Source organism: Anas platyrhynchos, chromosome 7, assembly GCF_047663525.1.
Source record: "Anas platyrhynchos isolate ZD024472 breed Pekin duck chromosome 7, IASCAAS_PekinDuck_T2T, whole genome shotgun sequence".
Classification (NCBI taxonomy): domain Eukaryota; kingdom Metazoa; phylum Chordata; class Aves; order Anseriformes; family Anatidae; genus Anas; species Anas platyrhynchos.
This window is the reverse complement of record NC_092593.1, coordinates 17,173,607-17,188,226: the sequence shown is the minus strand read 5'-3', so window position 1 is coordinate 17,188,226 and position 14,620 is coordinate 17,173,607. Positions and strand designations below refer to the sequence as shown.

General features: G+C 41.8%; 1 protein-coding gene across 2 annotated transcripts in view; it reads right to left on the bottom strand.

The window, feature by feature from the left end:
- The window catches only part of LOC101801872 (unconventional myosin-X), an 84,824-nt gene that overhangs the window by 13,122 nt on the left and 57,082 nt on the right, over nucleotides 1-14,620 (bottom strand). For both annotated transcript variants that reach the window (XM_038182119.2, XM_038182121.2), the window contains 9 exons: nucleotides 13,146-13,185; nucleotides 10,795-11,586; nucleotides 8,611-8,734; nucleotides 7,887-8,130; nucleotides 7,006-7,101; nucleotides 5,298-5,391; nucleotides 4,623-4,678; nucleotides 2,999-3,141; nucleotides 1,026-1,220 (listed from right to left, as the gene is read on the bottom strand). In XM_038182119.2, the coding sequence (XP_038038047.1) occupies nucleotides 1,026-1,220; nucleotides 2,999-3,141; nucleotides 4,623-4,678; nucleotides 5,298-5,391; nucleotides 7,006-7,101; nucleotides 7,887-8,130; nucleotides 8,611-8,734; nucleotides 10,795-11,586; nucleotides 13,146-13,185 (1,784 nt within the window). The remainder of the gene's footprint in view (nucleotides 1-1,025; nucleotides 1,221-2,998; nucleotides 3,142-4,622; nucleotides 4,679-5,297; nucleotides 5,392-7,005; nucleotides 7,102-7,886; nucleotides 8,131-8,610; nucleotides 8,735-10,794; nucleotides 11,587-13,145; nucleotides 13,186-14,620) is intronic.

Below are 14,620 nucleotides of genomic sequence, written 5' to 3'. Positions count from 1 at the left end.
GGTTTTGGCACAAACACAGCTTTCCAAGACACAAGTAGCTCACACTGTAACATAAATACTTCCCTGCCAACCAGGCAGCTCACTTTCACAGTCAGGGTTTCGGCTACACTGTGCTATTAATCGCTCAGAAAGTGACCAGCCTACATGCAGCACCCAGTCACACTGCCAAACCAATTCTCATAAATTTTAAAAACCACGTAGTTGACAAACTGAGAGAAAAGGTCAGGATGATGACAATTCATTCCACTACATGTAGCCCTAGGTGTCTGTTGAGATCACAAATGTGGAGGATTTATTGCAAGTGAGCAGAAGAAACTTTCTCATTTCACTTGACTAAACACACCACAGTATCCCACTGCTAGCAGTTTGCTTCCAGAGCTTTTAAAAAATATCCCAAGCAACTCCAGTACTCAAAAATCCAGTATTTCAAGTTTTGTTCTAAGCTTCACCTTCTTTGTCAGGGGGGTTTACCCCTTGCCTCGTAAGCTCATTTCCATCCCAAACTCAAGGTGCAAGCAATGGAGAATTGTGGCAGACCCTGCCTTCCCAGAACAGTGTCACACTGCACAGAAAGCAAACGTAGGCCCTTGTCATCTTTTGGTTCTAGCAGGCTGAGTGCTACAAAAAAGACTGAGGTGTATGACATTATTGTTATTTACGGGAATAACATTGATCCGAGAGAGAAACATAGGTCATGCTATATCATGGCAGTTACTTAGTGCTGTTACATGTGAGCATGAAGAACTTGGATGCATTTGGAAAACATTTAGATAAAGAGTGGTACTACTCAGTGAAAAAATGTAAGAACTGTGCATCTCTGTCAGGTGTGAGGGAGCTGCCATCACTTGCACACTGTTCTCTAGTCCTTTGCAAGTCTCCTATGGTTTGTGTGGGGAAGAAGTTTGCAACCACACTCCTCAAGACCGTATCTCAGCAAGACACACCATTACCTTCCTGCACCCTCCCCTCTTCAGGCAACTCCACCCATGCAATGCCTGCTGATGACTGTTTGCTCCTCTTCTTACCTGTGTCTTTAAAGACCCTCTCATCGGGCTGCACCACGGAGCAGAGGCTGTTGAGCACAAGTGTGCCAAGCTTGGCAGCTGTGCGCTCGGATGACTTGTAGTAATCAAGTGCAGTGTTTGTCAGCACAAACCAGCGTTTCTTCATCTTCAGAGAGGACATCTTGTTGCTGCTCTGAACCTCTTTATGGAGCCAACCTAAGGGAGGAACACAGACATGTCAGTGGCTGTCATTCACCACAACAGCAACCTTGTCTCTTCCTGGTGACTCTCTAACTCTGGGAGCAGAACTCAAACTCTCTGCAAAAACTTCGTATTGGGACCTGCCAGTTCTGCTTTATTGGCTATAGCAGTATCCTGCACAGTCACTCTAATAAATTAGACAGTTTTTTCATGGAACTGTTCTATTTTTCAGCCCTATGTATGTTTTTCTCATTGAGCTGTGGTTTAGTTTGACATCACCATCAGGGCATTCTCTGTCCAGGATGCTTCTCTCACAAGTCCCAGCCATCTGAATAAATCATTTCCAATTCATTTCTACCAAAGAGATGCCAAATGCCTATCCAAACCTGCATGGAAAAGGTTTGGTGGTACATTTCGTAGTAGAATGATCTTTAAGCATTACATGTGTCTCTTCTTCCCGTGATCAGGAAAAATACTTTCTCTCTCATTTTAGATTCCTCACAGGTGGGGTGGGGGTGGAGAAGAAAAAGAAGAAAAAACAATTCAGTGCTATAAAAGACAAAATTACACTCAGCGTTACTAAACATGTTGAATAGATAGTTTTCTATTCAGAGCTGAAAAAAGCAATGTCCACCCACAAGACAAAAAGTTTGAAGAACGTGGGACTGAGCCTAGAGGTTGCATGTAAAGGAAAAATAAAGAGACAGACTTTGTGGTTCTCAAATAGCCTCTCAAATAGCCATATGTTTTACCATGAAGTGCAACACATACACTGACTTTGCAAAGGAATATTTAGACTTTTTTCTTTAATGAACAAAATGAAATAAAAGGAGCTGTTGCCTTGCAATTAAGTATTTTGAATTTAAGGGAATTCGCCTGCCAACGTTAACATAGGTTATCAGACAATCTCCTTGAAATGTTTAAGGCCAGGATTATAGAAGGCTTATGCCACTTCTTGGTGACTCTCTTCTTCCTCTACTCCTGCCTTGACATGACCACTCTCAGACCTTTACATGTATTCCATAATAGATATTTTCTGGAAGATGTAGGGCAATTTGCTCAAATGTTTGCTTTCCACAGATTGAGACCCAAGTATCTTTGTATATTAGAGAACATGTAATGAGCTAAAAGTACTGAGGAAATTTAAAAATATTTGAGAAAAAAGGGAGAACATTTCATATTATATGCACGAACATTACTCATGCATCAGTGCCTCTATGTCCAGCTGAGGTCTAACTAGAGACAGAATATAAATCTTTTGCTCAGCCTTAGAGAATTATTCTCACTTCACTATGTCTATCAGAATCAGGTTAGTTTGTTCAGCTGAGGAGAGCAGCAATCCTACAAAGATCTCTCTCCCTCCCTCTCAACATGACAGGTGTCAGAAGAAACAGAGCTTTCTGAAAACAAAAGCTGCAGTGTCATGTCATAGTCGGTCTAAGCCAGCTGCTCCCAAGCAACAGCCATGCTCCCTCCTATTCCCTGCTGGCATTTGCTCGACAACATGTTGAAACAAGCTATGGAACTAACACCAGAAAAATAAACGTATAAAGAAATACTTATTTTTCCAGTTTTATCTTTCTGAACCCACCTGATGTGGAGTCAGACAAGAGTCAGTGCCAGCAGAGCACAGGAGGCAGCCAGCAGCAGGCAGGAAGGTGGAGGGGGCAGGCAATGGCTGTGTTTTGGAAGCAGCTGAACACTGGCTTGGATTAGCTACAGTGAAACCTCCCACTCAAATCACAAACAGAAGATGAGTTTCAAATGTCATAACTGCATGCATTTCCTTTTACCTCTCACAAGGAATTCCTGGCCATCAACCTTAGATTCGCCTTTTGGTTTCTGCAGCAGGGAGATCCAGTGGTGCATCTCCTCAGGGGTGTCGCTGTTGCAGTGTATCACTCGATTTGCTGTGATGATCACAAAGGAGTTTGGTCTGCCAGAAAGTAAAAGCATCAGAAATCAGTCGTATTCATACAAATATCTAAAATCACAGCACACCCAAAGCCATGTCCTTTGGCTTTCCATAGGCAATGCAGAAAGATTCTTGGAATACAAACTACAGAGAAGTGAAGAAACTCCTAAAAGCATCCCCTGTGCAGTTGGTCTGCAAACTGATGAATGCAGAGTCCAGACAAATAGAATTAAACACTTTCCAAAAGCTATTTCCAAAGACTACAACACATTCATTAGCTAATGCCCAGCTGTAAAATGTCCTGGGTTCATAAGCACAGGACTTTGCTCTACCCTCTGATTGGGTTGAGCTAGTGCTAGTACCACTGGGCTAGGCTAGTACAGCTGCTCTGCTCATACTTATTAAAACCAGTAATGCAGTAGCAAATGTAGTTCCCAGAAGTGACAATGAAAATGGGTCTGAGATTGGTTTTAGGAAGGATGAGCTGATCCTGACAAAAAAAGCTATGGAAAACAAAACTAAGATGCATAAAAATATGGTTGAAAAATAAGCATTCTCCTCAGAATTTGTTTAACATAATTCAAACACTGACACTCCAGAAGAGTGTACCTCAGCAGATTCATGAAGAAATTCTGCCTGTTCAGCTTACTATTTGTTTCCTTTTATTTTTTATTTTTTTTTTAGTGGGACACAGATTAACTCTGAGGAGTCCAGGCTGGGCAAAACACTTGCTTCAAAGAAATCTTAGTTTGCTACCAAGATATGCATTTTCTAAACTAGTAACCACAAAGTCCCCACAATCTGTGAGAGAAAACAACAACAACAACAAACAGAACACAGAAGTAAATAGCTTAATAGCTAACATTTTACTTCAGTACTGCAGTGAGAAGCTTGGCCATGGCTGAACCTGTTAACAGTGCAGGAAATAATTAAATGTTAATGTAAAGTGATACGAAATGCTCCATAATCTCTTATCTGAAGCTAACTTATCTGTGAACTAAAGGCCTGTGCTTTGCTGCATCACAAAGATTTCTTAAATTCTTAAAAAAGATTTTTAAATTCATTCCATGTTGTTTTGTGTTGTTGTTTTTTGTGTGTTGTTTTGTGTTTTGTTTTTTTTTTAATGTGTTGTTTTACTTTTTTCCTTAAATTTACAAGATTAGCTTGAAATTGCTCTGTTGAAAAACTGGAAGTACTACTCTTGCTGGACATTTTTATTTAGTGTTAATAGTAGATAAAACTATAATTTCTTGACATTTAGATTACATTGTTCACACTCTTCAGATGGAAATGTGTACCGAAACTTTCACTCAAAGACAATACACTTGTGACCTTTGTGCCTGGGAAGTAGCATAACTTGGAAGAAACTAAGTACTTCTAGCTGAGTTTCTTTGTGAGTTAAATTCTTAGGAGTTTAAACAAATGTAAACTAACCGGGACCTACCTACAAAAATGGGTCAGGGTATTTCCAATCAGAGAGATGGCCACATTGCTATACATACCTGTCAGGGTTGTCTGAGGCACAGACAGAGTCAATAAGCCCAACATCCAGGGTTCCCTGTGTAGTGGAAGAGACAGGTAACAGGAATTGTTTGCACCTTAAATTACAGACATTCTCCTTAGTGAATAGTATTGAACCTGAAAACATTCTTCTGAATTCCAATAACTTGAGTAGCAATGAGCATATGAGAAAGGCATGAGTGAGTCAGCTCTGCTCCCTAGACAACATGAAAAGGTGTGCAAGGACTCTAGAGAACTGCAATAAAGAGAGCTATGCATTTTCAGAGAGCATTATTAAGGTCTGAAATACCCTCTGCCTCTACATCTCAATACTAGTAAATCCATAAATAAATTGTTCTTCTCAGCTGTTTATCTTCTGTCTGGCAAACTGACACAGACTAGTCCTATAATCCCATCAAAAAAAATATATATATATCTGCAAGAGGCAAACCAAAGAAGAGAGCCAATATTGATCATGTTGACACCCACCACAGGCACTATGATCTTCACTTCTTACCCTCTTTTCTATCAGCTTTGCTGTTTCTTTTTTAAAAAAATGTGTAACTTTCTTATACTGCTCATGAACTCAGCACTGCATGTCCTAGAAAAACATGCACAAAATAGTTAAACACAGATGGCTCTGAACATGCCCACGGACTGGTTGCACAGTAACTCACCACAGCATTCTTTGGATTGGCTTGTTCATCTTGCATTTCCCTCAGCTGCTGTGCCGTAGCGCTGTGTACTCGGCTCAGGACATTAAACCAACCGCTGGCAATCAAAACAGACTCAAAGTTAAGATTTGGGTACTGAAACTAGCTCTGGAATATCATCAAGGAGCCTGGAAAGCTGCCAGTAGGAAAATTTCTTCATTCACAATTTCCTGCAGACTATGCTGCAAAACATTTCTTGGGCTGATCACGCCATACCCTAATATCTTCCTTCCTCCCTATTTATCCATGAAAATTCTGTGCACGTTCTCCAACCCACTGACAGCTGCTCCCACAAAATCCAGTTTTCTACTTGCTATTCAAGAAACCGTAGGCAGGCGGTGGACTCACTGGGGAGCATGTGTCAGCAGAATAAGAGCATATAGCAGTTGTAAAGACAGGGTCAGTTGGAATCTTTGGGGACTCAGTCCTAGAGACTCCTGGGTGCCTTCCTGACTAGTCTCTGATCCACTCATAAACTCGAGAGTCATATGGCTCTCTATTAATCATGGGGTTTTTATAAGTTCATTTGGAGTGAAGCTATTTGTCTGTGAAAGGGCTTCTCATTACAGGCATATCTGGAGGCTGAATCTCTGTTGCAGAACAAGCAGATTCTTATCGGCAGCTTCCAGTGAGATCAGCAAACATCTAGACTTTGTGGAGGATTCTCAAACTGGAGACTGTACAACATCTGTCCTTTGCAAGTGTTGGTGCTTTCTTCTCCCCCAGAACAGAGACTGCTGTGGCACAGACAGAGGCCACATTTGGGTTATGCTTGTCCTAGCAATTTTGTAATGGTATCTTAGGGCATAACTATTCCAACTGTGGAGGTTCTGAGTTAAGAAGATGCTCTTTCTTTGGCTACTGCCCCTTGAATTTGCTTGTTTCTCATTTATGTGGTTGTTCTGTAGTCTACTTCTGTTAATTTATTTGTGTCCAAACACTTTATCCCTTCCTCTCCCTACACCAAATGAATAACATACCCTACATAACTTCACAGAATCAGATTAAACTAGATAAGGGAAACAGTTACACTAGCAAGAGCTTTGGTAAGAGTGGGAGAATGGTGTGGAAGACATAAGCAGACAGGGTTAGTAACCTCTTGACTTGGCTTTCTATAGCCCAAACAGGTTGTCCAACCTGCCCTTAAACAACTGATTCCTACTGCCTGGCCAGGACGCCAAGAAGGAAGGACATGAGTCATTTGTTTGCTTTGCACTGGGAAGATTTTATCGGATGACATTACAGACTCTGATAAGCCGCAGCCTTTTCTCTGTCTCCTGGATAAAACCCAGCTGCTCTTGCAATCATTTACAGGCAACATGAATAGACTTTTTGTTTGATTCAAGATTCCATTTAATAAATAAATCAGCTATTAGAAGTTCCAGTTTATGTTAAGGTTTTGTGTGTCTCCTGAAGTAACCCTTGAATTCAGCATGCTCACAGCCACGTGCAGAAGGTGGCAGTCCTGTGACTGTTAGGCTGAACCACCATCTCAGTAGCTCCAACAAGGAGTCCCCAAAGCAGGGGTGTACCTTCTAGTAGGTGACACTCAGGAATGAATCCCCACTTCTCTCCAGCAAAAGGGAAGTGGTTGTGTTCCCCAGGCTCCCCCATGAGCGGCTGGGTCAGATCTAGACTGAATGAACAAACTTAACAAAACTCGCTCTTATACCTGGCATCTTCTGGTGACTCTGCCACAATGTGATAAACTCTGTCTTCTGTCACAATGTCCAGGGCATTCTCCTTCTCATGAATGTCCACAATTTCCCTGGAATACAGCAAATTACAAGACAGATGCTGAAAACCTTTTACAGGAATAACTTGTTTCAGATAGACTGTAACTTTGATAGAAATACAAAATTCCTTTGCATTCCATTCCATTATAACTTTTAGGATCCCCTTATATAGATCTGTACAGTTAACCTACTATAAAACCAAAACTTAAGGAATTAAATGGATTTTCTTCAAGCCACCAGCAGACTGGATAGAAGAGAGAACTGGGAGGTTCATATAGAGGGCTGTTTACAAAGTGGGGTGTGCCACTTTTTTTTGGCACTTTACAGTGCCACAGAATGCCAAGAGGTGACTAGTCTCTCCTTTCCTTCAGCAGGAGCTAAGGAATTGGCTACGGTGGCAAAAAGAACATTCAAGGCTCAGGAAAAGGCATAGCACATGCTGCCAAATTCAAATCCCGCTGCGTGCCTCATACCATCACAGTGAAATGCCTGGGGAGTCCAAGAAACAGATGGAACCAGGGTAGGGAAGGATGCATGGGGTATGTACTTAATTAGCTCCTCCTGGTCTGGCTCCATCCATGGCTTTGAAAGAGCTTCTGCCAGACTACGAAATGCAAGACTGGAAGAAGGACTACCAAATAATTCCAGACTCCCTCCAGAGTAGAACTGGAAGCTCTAATTGTCTTTTCCTTCCCTTATGTTTCTGATTCTTCTAGCCCTACTGGAGACCTGTAGAGGGATGAACTGGCTGCACCAGTCACTTCATTTTCAATTTAGAGCAAATACTAGGGATCAAAAGGATTAACTCCTCACTCACTTTGCCCTTCTGATATCAATTGTCCCCTTCAGCTTTTCCTCGCTGTCATTCTCAAAGTACATCAGCTTGGATTCTCGAAGCACAAACCAACGGCGTTTCCAGTTGCGGCGTGAAAGCGTCGACATGCCTCCGCCTTTTTTGTAGAGCCAGCCTGACTTCAGTGCCTCCTGCTTGGTGCGGAACCACATGAAGGCTTCGTTCTTCAGGACACACCAGCGCCGCCTCCATGGGTTCATGAGGCCTCCTGCAAAGCAAGGGAGCAAGATCTCATCAGACACGCAGCAGTGGCCATTTCTCCATTCTGATCCTGCTTCTTGGGCACTCAGTTGCCCCTGCAGTTCCTATGTGCAACGAGGGAGCTGAGGGAGAGAACGAACACTGTACTAAAGTTTGGAAAGAGGAAAAACAGAACCAGTGAAACATACACAAAGTACGGAAATATATGCTTTACTTAAATATTTTTGTATTGTCTTCAGTCTTGTAGTTCAAAATGGGTCATATAAGCCCACACCAAGTGGGCATATCTCAGAGCAAAAGATGTTCAGTCTAATTCCCTGACATCCACCTCCTAGCTCTTTGTTTTATTTGCTGGAAATAAGAGGGGGGAAAAAAAAGAGTGAACAGAGAAGTAAGAGCAGAGGAAGATAGTGACTCTGAAGAAACAGAAGAGGAAAGCAGGTTTTCTGGATCCTGTCCTTCCACAGTTTTGGCTAAAGCTGCTTACCCTTCATGTAGAGATAGCTGTGAAAATAGGGTGGTCCCGAGCCATTGAAGATGGTGACTCGTCCGTTACAAAACTCTTCATCTGTATCTATGTAAACATCCACTTCCTCTTCGCTGTCCAGAAACTAAAAGGAAAAGAAGAAATCCTGGCTACTTGGGTCCCACAGGACAACTAGAGCAAAGTAACAAGACTGCAGAAGTCACATGAGCAGAAGGTGCAAAACTACACATACTCCCTTTACAAAAAAAGCAATAGAGTAAAATTAAAGGCTTGGCAGATTACTCATTAATGCCTAAAGCAAGAGTCTCCAGAGAGCATGGAATTTTCATACCAGAAAGGAGAGTGACATTCAGCAGTGGACGTGGCTAGAAAGCTCCAGTTACCTGCAGAAGCAAACCTTCCTATTTCAGGGCAGAGCGTATAGTCCAAAATCTAATTTAATGGGGTTAAGAGACAATTTTTCTTTCTAGAGGATTTTTCTGGCAGACAGGCCAGCATGCTGGACAACGTGGAATACTGACCTAACCCTCGCAAGGAAATGCCTTGCTTTGGGTTTACTAGAAAAAAAGCACATTCCAGAATAACTGAACCCTAAAAACAAAGATCTAAATTGCTGAAATAACAATACAATGTTTACTCATCCTTGTTCTCCAACTAGATAATTGCACTTAGCCATACGTCACACATGAAATCCCAAATTATGCTATCTTTTCCTTTGCCTTAAATACACCTTCCTATGATCAGCTTCATTAACTTAATATGGAGGCAGTTCCTTAGTCCTTTTCCTTCCCCAAATGCATGTTGTTTCTTTTCATTTTTCCCTTGCAGACCTGTCCCTCTGTGATCCATTTGCCCTCCTCTTTTGTCTTACTCCTCTTTCTCTTTTTTTCTCTTGACATTAAGTTTGGAAAGCAGGTAGTCTTGGATCAGCAGCTCCTGATGCAATCCTGAGCCAGCTGCAGGTATCTCTTCCTGTGGCTTGTGCCATGACATAGAAGCACCTCCATTTTTTGTGAGTCTTACTCACTGAGGAGCCCAATAAAATCCTCTATGTCCATTTAAATTTTAAGAAAAATGGCAGAAATTGGCCAAGACTGTAATAAACACTGTGACAGGGTGATTCATGACTTGAAGGATTACTTGACAGTGATCTGTGAGTATCTGCCCAGAGAAGATACTTTTATTCAAGCAGATCACATCATTAAAAATTCTGATGGCTGGCAGCTGACATTAGGGAAATGCTAACAGGAAAAAACATGCAACTTTTCAAGAGTCAAAATCTGCCACTGGAGAAGAAAAGCAAAGGAAATAAATTGAATTCCTTAAAAAAAGATCAATAATTTTCTAAAAGGTATTTTGTAGTTTGAGCTCCTACGCACAGAGACATCATTTATCTGAGGTATTTTTATGGCTATCATTGGCTTCACACCTGAACTCCTTTCAATCATTTGTGGGCTCATCTGACATGCTGCTCTACTGGGGGATTTACTGTGGCATTATTAAACAGCTAGCCTGAGGGCACGCACAAAGCTCAGGGCCCTGTGTGGAATCTGAGCCAAGATGCTTCAAGTGCAAGGCTAATAGCCCAGCTTTACTACCTGCCATCGCCCCTGCTGCAGGAACAGAAAGCAAAGTGGTCTTTGTGCCCACCAGGACACACCAGGATCAGCACAGTTATTCCTTCTAGCCTTAGAATAGCTTATCTTGTATACACCAGCTGAAAATAAACCCTTGACTTTGAACACTAGGACTAGGACAAGAGAATTTTAGTAATGGAAACAAATTAAACCCCAGCCTTTCCCATTTTCTCTTGTGATTGTCCACAGAAGTAGCCCAAGCTTTCAGTGAAATCTCTCTGAGGTAGGACACAAACCTACAAGATGTTAGTTGCCTGCTTTCAGTCTTCCTAGATGATGCTACTCTAATATCTGGTGATGGAAACAATCTAGGATAGCCTAGGTACCTATGTACTAGGTTGTGTACCAGTGACACTGGATGGTCACAAGCCTGCTGGCCTTCAGCCTATCACTCTTACCTTTCTTCATGCTGTTTACTGATGTAAGAGAGAGTTATATCAGTAACTATACATAGAGCAAGCAGGCATGCAGTAAGAAGGCAAAGATGTTATAATTATCAACAAAGTCACACTAACGTCCAGAAAAATGAATGGAGGCAGATTCTTACCGAGTCCAGGCTGCCACGGTTGGAGTCCAGGCTGGTGCCATGGGAGTTTCTCAGACTTTCCTCGCCATTCAGAGGCTCGGCTGAGGCACTGCCTGTGTCCCCACAGCCATCAAACTCCTCATGGTCATAGTCAGACTCCACATCTTGGGGGGAATTGTAAATCGGCTCTCCCACCTCTCCGCTGTTACTCCTCAGTGTATCTGAGACAGTGCCATAACTGCTTTCTGCTGGGTCACGTAGGGCACTCTGCTCCCTGGGGCTAGTGGTTCTTTCCACAGGTTGTCCTGGAGCAGGGACAACCTCTCCCACATCCCTTTGGAGAAGCGAAACTCTTGTGTCCACTTCTTTCTCCAAGTAGTTATCACTGTTTCTCACATCACGTTGAGTCACAGCCACCACACTGGAAGTTGGCCGTCCTTCATCATCGGCATGAAACCCCTCATCCACCTCTTCCTCAGCCAGTGGTGCTACCAGGCTGCAGTCAACATTGAGTGTTCCCTCACTAGAAAGCGAGCGCTCTAAGTTCTGCACACTTTCATCCAGATTGCCAAAATCCAGCAGCTCCAGAAACTCCTGGGCAACCCTAGATGCCTCCTTTTCTAGCCTCTGGATCTCTTCTTCCCGCTGCCGATTGATTTCATTCCTGGTGTTTTCACAGATGATAGACATGTGATCCTCCTTCTGTTGCTGCAACTTCTCAATCTCCTTCTCCAGCCTTAAGATCTCCTCCATCTGACGTCTTTCTTCTTCTTGCAGGGGAATATCGACTTCCTCAGTCTTTACTGCTTCAACCTTAAAGAATTTGTAATAGTATTAAAGCAGTTTCATTAACCTGTAAGTGTTCCTCCCTTGGACCTTTCATTTTTCCTGTCTCTTGTCCTTGCTCTGTACTTCCCATCTACAAAATATGACCCTAAGCATCCTTTCCTTTTCTGTCTGGCATCTGCAATCATCCACAGAGTAAATGCTAAAGGTAGAACAACTGATCTTCAGGTACCTCAATTCTTCCAGCAACCTACCTTGTTTCTGAATCGTGCAAAGTAGCTCATTGGGATCACTGAATTTTTAGAAGAGCCCCTCTGTCGGCTGCTCATGTTACAGCTCTCTGTACACCAGAATTTTGATAGAATCATCCTTTCCTTTTGAACTATCTCACGTGTATATAGGAGAAAGCAACTATGTATGAATATGTATGTGCATAATCTGCTAAAGAACTGTACATTTCCCAGATACATCATGAAAAGATTTGGGGATTTCATTGCTTCCTGAGTTGGGGGTCTGACCACCAGAATTTGGCTCTGGAAAGGATTTTTTTGCAATGAAGCAGGGCTGTGCCCTCTCCAACACGACCCAAACTCTATTCTGAATTTCTTGGCATTCTTAAGCATCACTGGATGGATAATAGCTAGCTGTGTGCTGAAGTCTCTTTCTTCTACTATTCTCCACACTGAAATAGCTGAGGAAACCTCTCACAAGTACACAATAATTGGAAGATGGGAGATACTGGTAGCTTGCACTGCGGTTTAGCTGTAAGATAAGGCATCCTCCCTTCTACTGAGGATGTTTAAAACAGATACACATAGAATAAATAAATAAATAAATAGATAAATAAATATATTCTAAAAGGATATAATATACTGCCCAATCGGAATATGACAATGTAGGCAGTGAATTGGCCCCATCACGTCACAACTCATATTTTCTTTAGGATTGCTCTATTGCTTGTTCTCCACTCAACTCTGACTTGTGGAGAAATAAATTTTCATATACTAATCTGTCATCTTTCCTGAGCAGAGCTGGACTGAAAGTGGGGAACAAATGCTCTGGGCAAAGGAGTAAGATGACACCCAGCTGTTTTCACACACCTCAGGGTCGGTGGTCTGTTCTTTGATATATCAAGTACTAACAATTAGATCAGTTACCAGGGGGTTATTTTAGCCATGGTAGCTATCGTCTGCACTCTTATTTGGGCTGTTATAGGCAACAATCCAACAAAACAGATTGTGTCACAGTGTAGCACATCACAAGGTCATGAAATAAGCCCAAGCAGTAGAGATAAAAAATGATGCTGCATGTTCAACACTGAAACTTTCAAATAGGAACCATGCAAGCTGGTACATGAACCTTGGGAAAAAAAAGAAAAACAAACAAACAAAAACCCTACCAAACAACCTTGTTAGCTCTAGGCACCTCTGTCAAAGCCAGACACCTGCAGGTTTTGAGTGAACAAAGCCATTTTATAAGTAATGTTGCCATAATATAGATATTAGCTTCATGTGAAGAGTGGGCAATGAAGGACCCTTTATAGATACTCAGAGAAGCCATATGGAAGGAATAACTCCTAAACTCACCTGAGTCACCTGGAGTAGAGCATTCAACTGCTCCTTTTCTCTGAAAAACAAACAAACAAGACATGATAGTCAGAGACAGACCTGGTTTTCCTAGGTAAGCCTTTTAGAATTACACAGACACGCCACCCCTGCATGGATAAGGTTAAAAAAGTACCTGGTCTAATTTACTGATTTCAAAGCTTTTACAGTTTAGTAAAAATCAATTTCTCTGTGGTTTGCATGACCTTTGTGGATACAACAGATTTTCCCTACGCACTTAACTTTTGGATCAATCAGGAAATTGGATTAGTTGTAACACAGGAAGAAGGGCATTGGAAATAGTGACAGAAAGTCAGATCGTTTAGATTCATGTTAAATGTAAACTTAATCCTCTTAACACAGTGGGAAGCACTGTACGTCTACAGATATTAAATGAGGTTTTACATGTATAATTGACAGATTTCAGGATTTTTTTTTTAAACAAAGCAGAATTATTGCAATGCCAGAACTGAATTTGTGTTTTGTTTTGCATTTACTATATTAAACCTAGGAAAAAAAAACAAAAACAGATTTTAGTAATTTGTTAAATGGCTAAGCTGAAGACTTTCTATTCTGAAGAGCTGGGTGCTCCAGCTTGCCTAACTTCTCAGTGGTATGCAAAAACCTAACTTACTAGTAAAGGCCGTCAGAGTCAGAGTTTGTTAGTAAACATGAGTAGAGGAAAAAACTATCCCACGGTGCTGCATCTCCGCCCAGATCAAAAAAGTTGTACTCCAAGGGGAAGCTTTCACCAGGACGAGGCTCTCCATAGCAAGTACACTACAAGCAACTGAACAGACAAATGTAGCAGACAGACAAATGCCAAGGTCATGCAAATGGGGTGGGGACGAGATGTGGCTGGATGGAAGACTCTGCCCGTAGCAACCACTGCGTAGCTAAATTCAGACTGGCAGTGGTAACTTGCAAATCTACAATTCAGTCTCATGCAGGACAGGAGGCAAGAGTATTTATTTCCCAGGCCCTACAGCTTTTTCCAGCCAAATTCTAAATTGCAGCTGCAAGTCACAAAGTCCTTAAAGCTCTTGCTCTTGCACTCTCTCTCACAAATAAATCACACAAATAAATCTACAAAATATTTATAAATGAAAGCTGACATAAGTGGGATCCAGATGGCTCCAACTTTACTGAAAGATCTCTAAGAGTAGTCATGAGCTGAAAAACTGCCTTAAATTGTTTGTGGGTGCAAGAGGCAGAGACATTTTAAAAGAAATCAGAAATACCAACTACAATCTACACACTAATTCCTTCAACTGTTCCTCACATATTTTAAACCTCTGATATTTCTTGCAGCTTTCCATCCATCTGCAAGTGATCCACAGTCATCCTGAAATGTGATACCCAAAACGAGGAACAGTATTCCAGCTGAAGCCTTAGCAGTGCCAAGAGGAACAGAAGAATCACCCCATATCTTACAGAACCAATCTTGTTTATCTATG